The 13,635-nt window shown below is 41.9% G+C and overlaps 1 protein-coding gene across 1 annotated transcript in view; it reads right to left on the bottom strand.

Moving 5' to 3' along the window:
* Positions 1 to 2,283, bottom strand: part of TGFBI (transforming growth factor beta induced) — a 203,286-nt gene extending 201,003 nt beyond the window's left edge. The window contains exons 1-2 of the mRNA XM_069763923.1: positions 2,100 to 2,283; positions 1,726 to 1,824 (exon numbers count right to left, since the gene is read on the bottom strand). Coding sequence (XP_069620024.1) covers positions 1,726 to 1,824; positions 2,100 to 2,218 — 218 coding nt within the window. The 5' untranslated portion in view covers positions 2,219 to 2,283. The remainder of the gene's footprint in view (positions 1 to 1,725; positions 1,825 to 2,099) is intronic.
* Between the last annotated feature and the right edge of the window lie 11,352 nt (positions 2,284 to 13,635).

Consider the following 13,635-nt stretch of genomic DNA (forward strand, 5'->3'; position numbering starts at 1 on the left):
CCGGAGAAAATCGGCCTCTGGGGGGAGCTATTGACTTTTTCCACAGCGCCGTTAATTAACGGCGCTGTGGTTTAAGTACCCTTAGCGGCCGCCGTTAAAAGGCGTATCGGCAGTCGCTAAGGGGTTAAAAAAAGGCCTGGAAGGTTTTCTCATAACAAATGGCATTCTAGTTTATACATAATCTAGCCATAGAGATTTATCACTGGTGGAGAAAGGTCGAACTTGATGGGCCTATGTCTTTCCAACCTATGTAACTATAAATATATTTGGAAAAATGGGGAAGAGGGTAAGGCTACTTTCACACATCAGTTTTTTGCCATCAGGCTCAATCCGGCGAATTTTGAAAAAAACTGATCCGTCGCAAATTGTGAAAAACTGATGCGATGGATCAGTTTTTTTGCCGTATCTGACTAACTGATCTGGCTAATTGGATCCTAAGTGGATGAGAGAGAGAGAGAGAGATATATGCCAGAATGGAAAACGCTAATGCACATATCAAAAAAAAAAAAAAAAAATTAGATCATGCTCAGTTTTAAAAAAAAAAAAATCCTTCCCCATATACCGTCATTTGACATTTTTTGTGTCCATCGAAAAAACAGACAGCGACAGATCCGGCGCCATCCGGCATTTGCTAGAATGGAAGCCTATGGCGCCAGATCTGTTGCTGTCTGTTTTTTCGACGGACACAAAAAATGTTACTATGTCCGTTTTCTCCGGCCGCCGGAAACTCAATTTTTGATGGATCCGGCAAAAAAACGGATGAAACGTGAGGCCGTCCGTCGCAATCTGTCGTTAATAAGTCTATGAGGGAAAAAAAAGGATCCGACGGCAACTTTTGCCTGATCTGTTTTTTTCAAAATTTGCCGGATTGTGCCTGACGGCAAAAAACTGACGTGTGAAAGGGGCCTAAGGAAAATACGCCAGAAGTCTGGCAGAATTTCTTCCCAAAAATTGACCATTCCATGTGCATTTGTGTCAATTTTTTTTGTGTTTCCATCCTCTCTCTGTTGTGTGAGGCGAAACTGTTCAACATGTCCAGTGAGCAGCATTAAATATATCACTCCGTGTAAGCCATTCTAATATAACTGGCATAATTTATGGTAGTATTGCATGTTCCAATATTCATAAATATCCATCATTGTAGCTATAATCGGTTTTGGAGGAGTAGACAGATGACCCCGGGCACAACTGCGCTATGCTGTTTTGTAATTCCCTTTGAAGTGAATGGCAGTTACGGACCTCTCTGCTCTTTCTGTAGTTGTGGCCACAGTACAGAGACAAATATTTCCATCTCAGTCATGAATGGCTGAAATTGGGAAACCCTTGAAGCTGCGAGAAGCCATTCCCTAGTAAAACATAAGCATCTTAAAAAGGTCTTCCTGGTGGTGCAAGTTAGGAAAATTGCCCATATTGTACATGCAGTGCAAATAACGCATTCAATGTCTATAAGGTGGCAATAACCTGCGCCATAGAGATGTCCAGCCTTGGAAATTACAAAATTCATGTTCCATCTCAGCTTTTTTTTTTTACCAGGACAGTGTTAAATGTTGGACTGTCAACCTCTTGTTTGTGGTTGTACTTCCACAGCTACTGTAAAAATTCCCTAGCACCAAGCCCTCAGCAAACAGTAGATATAACCCCCCAATGTGTAGTGTCTCCAGAGGAGCTCTGGCTTATGGGCTCCCGAGCGATGGCAGGCGTTACACAGGGCAGGAGATCACTTACGTTGACTTGCCACAGATCTTCCTCTGGTACCACTGCTTACAGTTAGTGTAGTACTGCTTGCTGGAGCCCATCAGCTTCTGGACTGCACACACATTGGGCCTACGGAGGGAACAAAGGACAGATGGTGAATAACACTATAACACCGGGACACTGGCAGGAAAATACAATTTCACATCATCTCATGATCTATAGTTAAGTGGTAAATTATTCTATAAGAGTGCAAGGAAAAGCTGGAAAACTCCTAACGTAAGAAAACGACTAGCAAGATAAGGAAAAGTCATTATCAATCCAGATTATGGCATGAAAAAGTCTAGAATTCGTCGCACATTGTCGTCCCAATTCCCAGGATAACTAGCCTACTGAACACATCTTACCCATGCTGTCTGCCCCTGATCCGGCTGTGCTGGAGGACCTTCTGATATGGATACCTTGCTGAAATGACTAATGTGGCCAGCAGTGTGAGAGCCAAGGCCAGCAGCACAATGCGATTCATTCTGAGAGCAGTCAGTGCAGGTTGCGAACTCCCACTGCTCTGAACTAAAAGCCAGGAAACATAAACTGTGCTGTGTTAAATAGACGGAGAGCTGGAATGGGTGGAGAAAACAAGCTACTGCTGCAATCCGAGCCTGACTTTCCAGGCGGACTCTTTGGGGAATATGTAACCCCTTGGCCGTGTGTCTGAGAGAGTTTCACAAATTCTGAGGAACAATTATTAGGACCGGCCTTATATCGCCTACTCTCTCCCCTTTATGCAGAAAGCGACCATTATTATTATTTATATTTATACTTCACAGTGTATTTCCAAAATGTTTTCTTAGGATGGAAATGTTTCAATCTTCTACCATTTTCTTCAGGCTTTATATGGATCCTTCTTTCTTGCTGTAAGCATTTATTTCCCAAACTTTTTACTTTGCTTTACTGTTTGCAAAGTGAGCAAAGATTATATAAAAGAACAGGAGGTGCGCATCATGGGTCATAGACTGTTTCTACATGATGGTTCTTTTTTGGAAATGGAATACATAGGAAAATGAACACAATTCCCGGCATAGATTGTGGGTGTATTTTTAAAGTCAATGTCGTTCAGTTAATGGAGTTCTGTTTACTTAGTTGCCGTGATGCGATTTAAGTGACTGCAGCATGTATAGGTTATAAGACTTTCTGCTAATGAATTGTGTAGTAAGCAAAAAAGTATGCAAACCATGCACGTGTCTGCAGAATGCCGCATTATTTGTCCTCATGAATAGAATGAAAGCTATAATTATATATAGCAAATATAAAGCATCAGTACAGTAATCATACATTCCATTTTAGTTCATATCTAGATCTCTAAAAATCCAAAAGATCTCCTCTTACAAGTTATTAACTGGCCTGTTGCAAAATGTAAGCAGTAGCACCAAATCAGCGATACTGCTGGGAAATCTGGTGTACTTCTCCTGTAGGAGTCAGAAAATATTTAATTTGTACCAATAAAAGGCATATATTTCCATGCTATATGGTGAACAGTCTGACAATGTCTGACAGGCAGAGGCAGTAACAGTCAGTGAATTCCAAAATGGTGCCGATGCTAGTATTGCTGTAACATGCAGGGCAAGTGTACGGTGGTGCAGTGGTTAGCACTTCAGCCTTGCAGTGCTGGGGTCCTGGGTTCTAATCCCACCCAGGACAACATCTGCAAAGAGTTTGTATGTTCTCTCCGTGTTTGCGTGGGTTTCCTCCGGGCACTCAGGTTTCCTCCCACATTCCAAAGACATACTGATAGGGATTCTAGATTGTGAGCCCCACTGGGGACAGTGATGATAATGTTTGCAAAAACTGTAAAGCGCTGCGGAATATGTTAGCGCTATATAAAAATAAAGATTATTATTATTAAGTGTAGCTGAGGGTTGCATCACAATGCTGGTTATGAAAATTAAAAGAGAGCCTACACCATTTTTTTGTTTAACTCTTTATTTTGCACATGAGGGACACAGCCGCTGCTGAAAACAATTCTCAGGGAGACCAAGCGACAATGATGAAAGCTGCCATCAGCCGCTAGCACTTGGCAACAGCGTGAACTGTAGGTGTGGGTACGTGTCACATTGATGACATACGTATGTTATCTGTGTGTCATCAGTGTGTGGCACACATTTTGTCAGTGCTGCTGGCAAAAACTGTCATGTCTATCGGTTTTTCACATGGACACACAGTCCTTGCTTGTCAGTGCTTGTGGGCCTTAAAAAACATATAGCATTCAGACACTTAAAACAGATATGTGAAAGTGTAACACCCCAGGTAACTAGTTGTTACAGTGGCATTGCTTTCCTCACGAGGAGAGTGATGTCACGCTTGGAAGAGGAAGGATCCCTTTAACAGGTATTCAGCACATGCAACACTGTTCTAACTCCAGGTCAGAAGGAGGAGCTGTACACCCAACTTCAGGGGAGCTACTATCTCTGATTGGGAGGAGGAGTCAGTTGCTAGACAGTTGGAGTTAGACAGTTGGTGAGAGAAGAGCGAGGAGAGAGGAAGGAAAGCTGCGGCCGTGGAGATGAGTGATTCTGTGGCTCCTGGGAAGGAAAGAGAAAGCAGAGCAGTCTGTAAAGCGACTGATTGGGGAAGTGGAGCACAGGAGAGTGAAGAGCTGGAGAGAAGCTGTGACTGAGATTCCTCCACGCTGAGCGAAGATACCGGTAGCCAGAAGACCGAGGTTGTGGGCGTAATTTCATGCCCCACAGCAGAAACTGGCAGACAGCTGATTGCAACTTACCTGTCCACCATTAACACCCGAGGACACAGTAGCAAATAGAGCCTGGGTCGTGATAGAGATCCTGTAAAAAGGCTCGAGGTACCTGTCATACTGGTAGTGTCATACCTAAAGGGGACAGAGAGAAAACGTGAGGACCTTGTGTGAGGTCTAAGGCAGCAAGGGACTACAACACCACAGCGCTAGAAGAAAGACTTCCAACCCCACCTGGTTAGAGGGATTCCCTATTTGCTTCCAAGCTGGCCGGACTGCACCAGCATCCATGATCAAATACCCTGGACTGTGGCTGCCTTGAATCAAGTAAAGAGGTAAAGAGACTGCAGCCCTGTGTCCTCTGTTTCTAACTACACCACCTATCACCATCTTCATCTATTACACCGGGAACCCTGGGGACCCAGCTTCACCTTTGGGAAGCCATACCATCCCTGCTGCCATAGCAACACCCCAGGGGACCCCTTTAAACATCGTCGTCACCCCTGACCGAATACCACAGGTGGCGTCACAAACCTTTATTATTTTACAAACCCCTTTTAAAAGACTTTTCCCTTAACATGGGTGCCCAGGGCCACGGACTGGGTCACTGCCGCCGTGACACATCCCTTTAAGTACCGGACCTGTTACCGAGTACCCCATAGCCATGGCGGGCGTTCCAAAGGAGGGTACAAAGCTGACAAACTGTACTCTTATATCTGGTAGAATGCTGTAACCTCTGTGGAATTCTATTTTGGTCCCAAGTAGAGGAAACTTGTTGGGATAGGAAAGGAAGATGAAATCCCTTGGGACTATAATTGAGTTAGTGAGGCCAAACACAAGGCTGCTCAAAAAAATAATCTTTACTTACACAGTGCCAAGATATTATGCTTAGATAACAAATCATGTACATGTACAAACAAAAATCAGAGATGACATGTACAAATAAAATTCAGAGGTGACAGACTTTGCAGGGGAACAAACTTACTGGCAATTTGAACAGTGTGAGTGAAGGTCTTGCTGGTAAAAGCTTTCATTCTACATGGATACATTGTAGTGCTGTTGCAAAAGGTTAAGGTGCTTGTTTAGGTCAATTGCACAGCTATCTTTTTTTTTTAAATAAGGTAGTACACATAAAGTTTTATGAGCCAGCATCTGCGTGTAGAAAAGTGGGAGCTTCTGGGGATCAAGTTCTGAGTATTAATGTGAAAGTGTGTAAACATAGAAGAGATTGATGAGGGACTGTGGTAAGATTGATTTTTGGGCCCATTTAACCCTAGAATATGTAACCCAGGCCTTTTAGGCCCGGAAGCTTGCTTTTTTTGCTATTTTCTGAAAAATTACTTTAGTGCATTTTTCATATTGTTACTTTGCAATTTAGAAATAAACTTGTAAAAGTTATTTATTTGAGTTCATTCATAAGATTTGCACAAGGGCCAAAAAAGCCGGTTATGTGAAAGTGTATATTTCAGACGTCACGCATTCTATGAACATTGGAAGTGAATCTGATTGTCTGAGGAAGTGCCTTATTTTTGACAGTAATTAGTTTAAATTGTATTCTCCCATTGTTGTAGAGAAAAAAAAGGCATGGACCCCACATCCAAACCTTATACATTGATCTTTTGCAGCTCAGAAAACTTAACCAAACTGAACACAAGGTTCAGAATGTCTGAAGCCCACTGTTACGCCATGGCCAATGTCCCGAGCAAAGTGCTCATATATACTCTATACCTTCTTGGTGACTGTACCGCTCTGCAAATTCTACAGGTCACACTCTGCTCTGACCGGGAAGTGGCTTTTACAATGGAGGCCTATGGAGCACCAGAAAGAGGCTTCTTAGACTATACATTGTAAAAAAAAAAGCCCTGCCCATGCATAGAGATAGTCTGAAGTGCAGTGATGTCACTAAGAAGAGGAGCAGGAGGGCGTTAGATCCTGGAGAAAATGGAGGAGGATAAGCATATTAATACAATACACATCATGCACATATACACATTTAATGAAAAAATATTAATGAAATGGCTTCTTTGAAGTGATTAATTAAAGGGAGTGAAGGAAAATGTAAGTGTAGCATAAACCCAAGACTAGAGATGGGTGAACTTGAACAGTAAAGTTCAGTGTCCATACCGAGAACCTACGGTTCGGGCACGGACACCGAACACAGACTTCATGAGGGAGTCCACGTTACTGTTCCGGTTCGGATGCCCCAAATCCGGGTCTTTGTCCCGCTTTCATGCGCATGACAGTGCACCAAACACCACTTCTGATTGGCGGTGAAATCATCCACATCAGTCAGAGAGCCACGGTTCCCACGCTGTCAATAGACAGCGTGAGTGCTCAGCTGTGATCGGAGGTATAAAGATTATCTCTGGTCACTGGTGTCCGCTGATGTGACTACAGCTCCCATCATATGACTCCTGCTGCCGTTAATAACAGCGGGAGCGGAAGCGACTCATGGGTTTATTCATTAGCCAGCTCCTGCACTGTAAATAAATAATATTAAAAAAAAAAAAAGATCATGGGTTCCCCTGTATTTTTGGTATTTTTGATAACCAGCCAGGCAAAACACACAGCTGGGGCTGCAATCCTCAGCTGTCAGCTTCAGCAAGGCTAATTATCAAGGATAGAGGGGTCCCTACATCGTATTTTTTAATTATTTAAATTAATAATTTTAAAAATTACACTGGGTCCCCCCACTTTTGACAACCAGCCTTGCTAAAGCAAGGGGGCTGGTATTCTCAGGCAGGTAAGGGGCCATGGATATTGGCCCCCCCAGCATAAAAATAGCAGCCCGCAGCCACCCAGAAAAAGCACATCTATTAGATGCTCTAATTCTGGCACTTTGCCCAGCTCTTCCCACTTGCCCTGTAGCGGTGGCAAGTGGAGTTAATATTTGTAGGGTTGATGTCACCTTTGTATTGTCCGGTGACATCAAGCCCATGGCATAGTAATGGAGAGGCACCTATCCATTACTAATCCTATAGTCATATGGTAAATAAAAGACACAGACAGAATAAAGTCCTTTATTAGAAATAAAACAAAAAAAACTTTTACTTTTCTATTTAAAAATAACAAACACTGAGTTTCCTTGGCTGACCACTGTGTCTATGCTCCTCATCATTGCCCATGTTTTGGTGTTTCTTTACAAGAGCTTGAGCAGCACATCTTGAAAACAGTCTGTTTTGAAATCTTTGCATAAGATAAACATTGCCAAAAAAGTATAGCTACTTTGTGTGTCGTTGCTATTCTCCCTCTTTCCATGGTAAAAGACCTTGCTATGACACTAAAGTGTCTTCCACAACCTCGCCTTTGTAGCAGAATCTGAATGTTCCACACCGATTTTTATGTCTCCTACACATATGTATCTGCTTCAGTTAATGACTGTTTAAACCTACATATGAAAATTATGATCATTAGTTATAATTGGTATCTTATACACCTGACTATCATCATAGAAAATTATGTGAAAGTGTTCATAGTATATTTGATGCTGTTTTGAAGGAAAGCATGGTCACATGACGTATTGCTTTAGATTTAACTTTTACTTATTCACTTTGCATTTTGTTAATTGTTAAAAAAAACAACCAATATCAGTAACACTTCTATTTTTTAAATCATTCTTATCTGGCAGCATTTCTTCAACACCTCCCTAACATTTTTGCTGCTCAGTACTGTGTTGTACTACTAAGCGGTGCTTACATAGTTAATTGCTTTTACCTACTTAACACCTGAATGACAGGATATTATTTGTTTCTTTAAACCAATGTTCTGAAGTAAAGACAAGTTTATAGTTAAAGGCTGCCATGTACATTAAAAAAACTTGAATGGATTGGCAGATTTGGGTGGAAAGTGCCGACAGTCTGATAAGTATGAGGTCTTCTCGACTTACCTTGATAGCTGAGAGAAGGATCGACCAGTTGGAGTTAAAACACCTGATTCTTTTTTTATTCTGATTATCCACTGTTAGATATGCCTATTCCACAATAGGAAAAAACATGTACGATTGTGTGTATGGGGATATCAAGGAGAGATAGCTGTGGGCCAAATGAATATTTGGCCAAGATCTAAAGTCTCATTCACACGTCCATGTAAAACACATTTGGGTCACACGGTGCATTTTTGACATCCATGTGGTGTACGTGTTTGTCATCCAGGTGTAACGTACTGGAAAAAACAGAGATGCTGTTATAATTAAAGGATTAGATGTGAAAATTGTGCAAATAGTTTGAAATTTACCTTCAAAAAGCTGTAAATCCTATTGATTTTTGCCCTTCAAGATTTGGCTTGTGTGATTGTTGCTTTTGGCTTCTTTTTGCTTTTTCAATATGTCGATGGAGATTTTGACTTTCTTGTGCTGGCTCCAGTTGTTTTACTTCAGTGATTAGTGGCAGATGCTTACTCACATTCAACAAAGACGTAGCAGACTATGGATTCACCCTATAGTTTTGCAATGTGGAACATATGGGCTCCACACATTGTATGGAAAACTTTGCAAATTTCCTAAGAATTTTGTGGCTTCTTGTCGCATGTCAGTGCATAGTTTTGACCTACTCATTGATGAGCGGCAACCTCATCTTATTGCCAAGACGTCGGCATGCGACAAACCATATCTCACAGGAATATTTGCTAGTAATCCTGAGGTGTGTCAAATTTTTAGATCAAATTGTTTGCTGCTAGGACGAAATGTTTAATGTGATTTCATATATATATATATATATATATATATAAATATATATATATATATATAGTGTTTGTTAGATAATTGTTCAAACCTTTGTCAGGTGTACTGTATATGTAAATAACTAGAAGGGCCATCTCGGGAACAAACTCCCATCCTTTTGGACACAATAGTCTTAAGTCTGTTAATTAGGAAAGATCATTCAGCTATATGAATAAAAGTAGACACAACATAGGTCAAAAACAATAGTGTTTCAAAATCCCCATATTGTAGGAACTTAATTTGTCACAAGTGCTTACAACATGGTGGGCAACCAGTTACAAAGGGGCCAAACATGTTCCTCAATGTTCACTCATGAGATTGAAAAGATGTGTTGAAATACAGTGCCTTGCGAAAGTTTTCGGCTCCCTGGAACTTTTCAACCTTTTCCCACATATCATGCTTCAAACATAAAGATACCAGATGTAAATTTTTGGTGAAGAATCAACAAGTGGAACACAATTGTGAAGTTGAACGAAATGTATTGGTTATTTTAATTTTGGGGGGGAAATTCAAAAACTGAAAAGTGGGACATGCAATATTATTAGGCCCCTTTACTTTCAGTGCAGCAAACTCACTCCAGAAGTTCATTGTGGATCTCTGAATAATCCAATGTTGTTCTAAATGCCTAATGATGATAAATATAATCCACCTGTGTGTAATCAAGTCTCTGTATAAATGCACCTGCTCTGTGATAGTCTCAGGGCTCTGTTTGAAGCACAGAGAGCATCATGAAGACCAAGGAATGCAACAGGCAGGTCCATGATACTGTTGGGGAGAAGTTTAAAGCCGGATTTGGATACAAAATGATTTCCAAAACTTTAAACATCCCAAGGAGCACTGTGCAAGCGATCATATTGAATTGGAGGTAATATCATACCACTGCAAATCTACCAAGACCTGGCCGTTCCGCTAAACTTTCATCTCAAACAAGGAGAAGACTGATCAGAGATGCAGCCAAGAGGCCCATGATCACTCTGGATGAACTACAGAGATCTATAGCTGAGGTGGGACAGTCTGTCCATAGGACAACAATCAGTCGTACACTACACAAATCTGTCCTTTATGGAAGAGTGGCAAGAAGAAAGACATTTCTCAAAGATATCCATAAAACGTGTTATTTAAAGTTTGCAACAAGCCACCTGGGAGACACAACAAACATGTGGAAGAAGGTGCTCTGGTCAGATGAAACTAAAATCGAACTTTTTGGCAACAATGCCAAATCTACAATGGAATGGTTCACAAATAAATGTATCCAGGTGTTAGAATGAAACCAAAATCAAACTTTTTGGCAACAATGTCAAACGATATGTTTGGTGTAAAGGCAACACAGCTCATCACCCTGAACACACCATCCCTATTGTCAAACATGGTGGTGGCAGCATAAAGGTTTAGGCCTGCTTGTCTTCAGCAGGGACAGGGAAGATGGTTAAAATTGATGGGAAGATGGATGGAGCCAAATACAGGACCATTCTTGAAGAAAACCTGTTGGAGTCTGCAAAATACCTGAGACTGGGATGGAGATTTGTCTTCCAACAAGACAATGATCCCAAACATAGAGCAAAATCTACAATAAAATGTTTCAGAAATAAACATATCCAGGTGTTAGAATGGCCAAGTCAAAGTCCAGACCTCAATCCAATCGAGAATCTGTGGAAAGAGCTGAAAACTGCTGTTCACAAACGATCTCCATCAAACCTCACTGAGCTCGAGCTGTTTGCCAAGGAAGAATGGGCAAGAATTTCAGTCTCTCGATGTACAAAACTGATAGAGACATACCCCAAGCAACTTGCAGCTGTAATCGCAGCAAAAGGTGGCGCAACAAACTATTAAGTTAAAGGGGCCGAATAATATTGCACGCCCTGCTTTTCAGCTTTTGAATTTCAACAAAAATTTAAAATAACCAATACATTTCTTTGAACTTCACAATTGTGTTCCACTTGTTGTTGATTCTTCACTAAAAATTTACATTTGGTATCTTTATGTTTGAAGCATGATATGTGGGAAAAGGTTGAAAAGTTCCAGGGGGCCGAATACTTTCGCAAGGCACTGTAATTGCCAGTATTGGCCTTACATATATGATATATTGTTACTTGGAAAAGCTGGAGGTAGCAAAAGTTGCCTTTGTTTCTGCCACACTCCTGCATTGACCATATTTCTGCTAGGACAGGGGACTTACCATTTCACATGCTCCCAAACTTACCTGCATACAAGACATAAGTTATGGTTGAATCTTGTTCTGAAAAATGTTGTAGAAGACATTGTAAAGACCACTTGCACCTTGGTTTAACAACACATTTTTTTAATGTGTAAACTGAGATAAAATGTCAAATATTAAACAAAACTAATAAAAATTGGTTGTGAAAACTGGTATTTACAAATTAGAATATTCCTCCTGATCAGACTTGGGGGTATGAGATTTGTCCCCTTCCTGAGATGATGGCTGTGTGCCCATGTACGAAGGTGTCATTTGATGCTGGATTGAGCGTTTTGGAACTGGTGTTTGTGGATAACTTTACTAATCCACTTGTGGGTCAGCATGGGGATGGTCAGATGGAGAGTGGTGGTGGGTCAAAGCTATGCCCATAATATTGTTGGTGAGGTGAAGGGTGTTAAGGGTGGAGGATATGTTTGCCTAATGAGGTAAATGTGCAGTAGATGGGTGATAGATTGCAGCCAGTGGTATATGGTAGCTTGCTGTAGTAGAAGGGTGATGGGTTGCAGCTGGTGGTGCCTGGTAGCTTTCTCCAGCAGGTGGGTGCTAGGTTTTAGGTGATGGTAAGTGGAGGATATCTGCAGCAGATTGGTGATGAGTTATTTGCGGGTAGGTGGTAAATTGCTGTAGCAAGTGGCAGCTGTCTTGCAGCCACTGGGAGGGGTGGCTTGGCCAAAACTGTGTAATAATTCACCAGTCTTCAATTCTAGTAAACAACTGGGTGGGGTCATTCTTTTCCTGGCAGGAATCCAGAAGCATTAAGCGTGCAGTACTGAGCTGTGCCTTGTGCTTTTGGGGAACAGATTGAATTTGGGGAACTAAAGGGGGCAGATCTTTCTATTTCACTACATGAAAGACCTTGTTCCTGGTGCACTCTTTCTCCATGAATACCTATCCCTTGAAAATATCAAACTCGACGACCCACTCCCTGTTTTTGGCATCCTTTATGGCCTTGGGCAGATGTTCAGTCACGCACAGTGGATGGTAGTCCGGGGGCTGTTGGTTGGTGGGCTGTTCAGGATGTCCCACTCTATACCCTGTTAGTTAATGTAAGGGGCCTTCTTTTTACTCGGCTTAACCTTCGCCCCGCTGGCCTAAGGCACAATCACACTCATCTCCTCAGGTTGGACTTCAGAAAGGCAGAATTTAATGGACTCAGAAAGAGGGTATGAAAGGTCCAACTGCTGGATGTTCTAAATGACAGAAATGTCCAAGAAGGAAGGGAGATTTTGTTACATGAAATTTTCACTGCACAATGGGTAACAATCGTGAAAAGAAGAAAGAATTGGAAGCATTTAAAGAGACCAGGATAGATGAACACAGAACTTAATCACTTGTTAAAAAGGAAAAAATAAATGTATATTAAATGGAAAGAGGGTGGCCTTTTAAAGAAGAATTTAACGCTGTTTGCAGGGAATGCAGAGTAATCATTAGAAGCGCTAAAGCCAGTGAGGCTTGCAAGGGAGACCAAAAGCAGTGAAAAAAAAGATTTTGGGGGTATGTAAAAAGCAAAAGAAAAGTCAAAGATGCTATATAGTTTTTATGGACTGAAAAGGATGAAGTTGTCAAAACTTATGTTGAGAAGGCCGAACTTTTAAATTCTTAATTTGCATCTACGTATTGTGGTGCAGTGACCAATGTTACAGCCAGGGGGTGCTGCATCTGCACTTCAAGATGCACTTGGAGACATAATTGTGTTGAAACAACGACTGGTCATGTGATTGATGGACGGTATGTGTCGCAGAGGGAGTCTGCGTGGTAAGTCTGAGGTAATGTGGTTGTTCTGGGACCTGTAGCCCCTCAACAGTTGGTGTAGTGTTGTATAATAGGCAAGGGTGACTTACTAGGTTAGTTGTGTGAGATGGGCGGGACAAACTAGACACACATCCACACTCCCACCCAGGGGTGTGGTTTCAGGGTATATAATGTGACCAGGGTGTGGGTCACATGGGGGGTCTGAAGGTCCTGAAGTATGTGTTGGATTTCCTGGGAGGAGGAATCCTGAATAGCACATGGTGGGACTTTGCTACTGGTGGCCTGGGTATTGGACGGTCCCAGCTGGGGAAGGACATCCTGAATAGTACCTGGACTGGCCACCTGTGTGATCCTGTGTAACCTGGGTGTTGGGACCGGATCCCTGCATAGCACGAGGTGAGGACCGGGATCTGCAGAGCTAGTGACAGCTACTGTGTGGGGAAGCTACAGTCCTTCGGTGGGTCTGGACTGACTAATGTGTGCCGGCCAGGCAAGTTGGTGATCCCTGTG

The sequence above is a fragment of the Ranitomeya imitator genome, chromosome 4 (genome assembly GCF_032444005.1).
Source record: "Ranitomeya imitator isolate aRanImi1 chromosome 4, aRanImi1.pri, whole genome shotgun sequence".
In the NCBI taxonomy this organism is placed as follows: domain Eukaryota; kingdom Metazoa; phylum Chordata; class Amphibia; order Anura; family Dendrobatidae; genus Ranitomeya; species Ranitomeya imitator.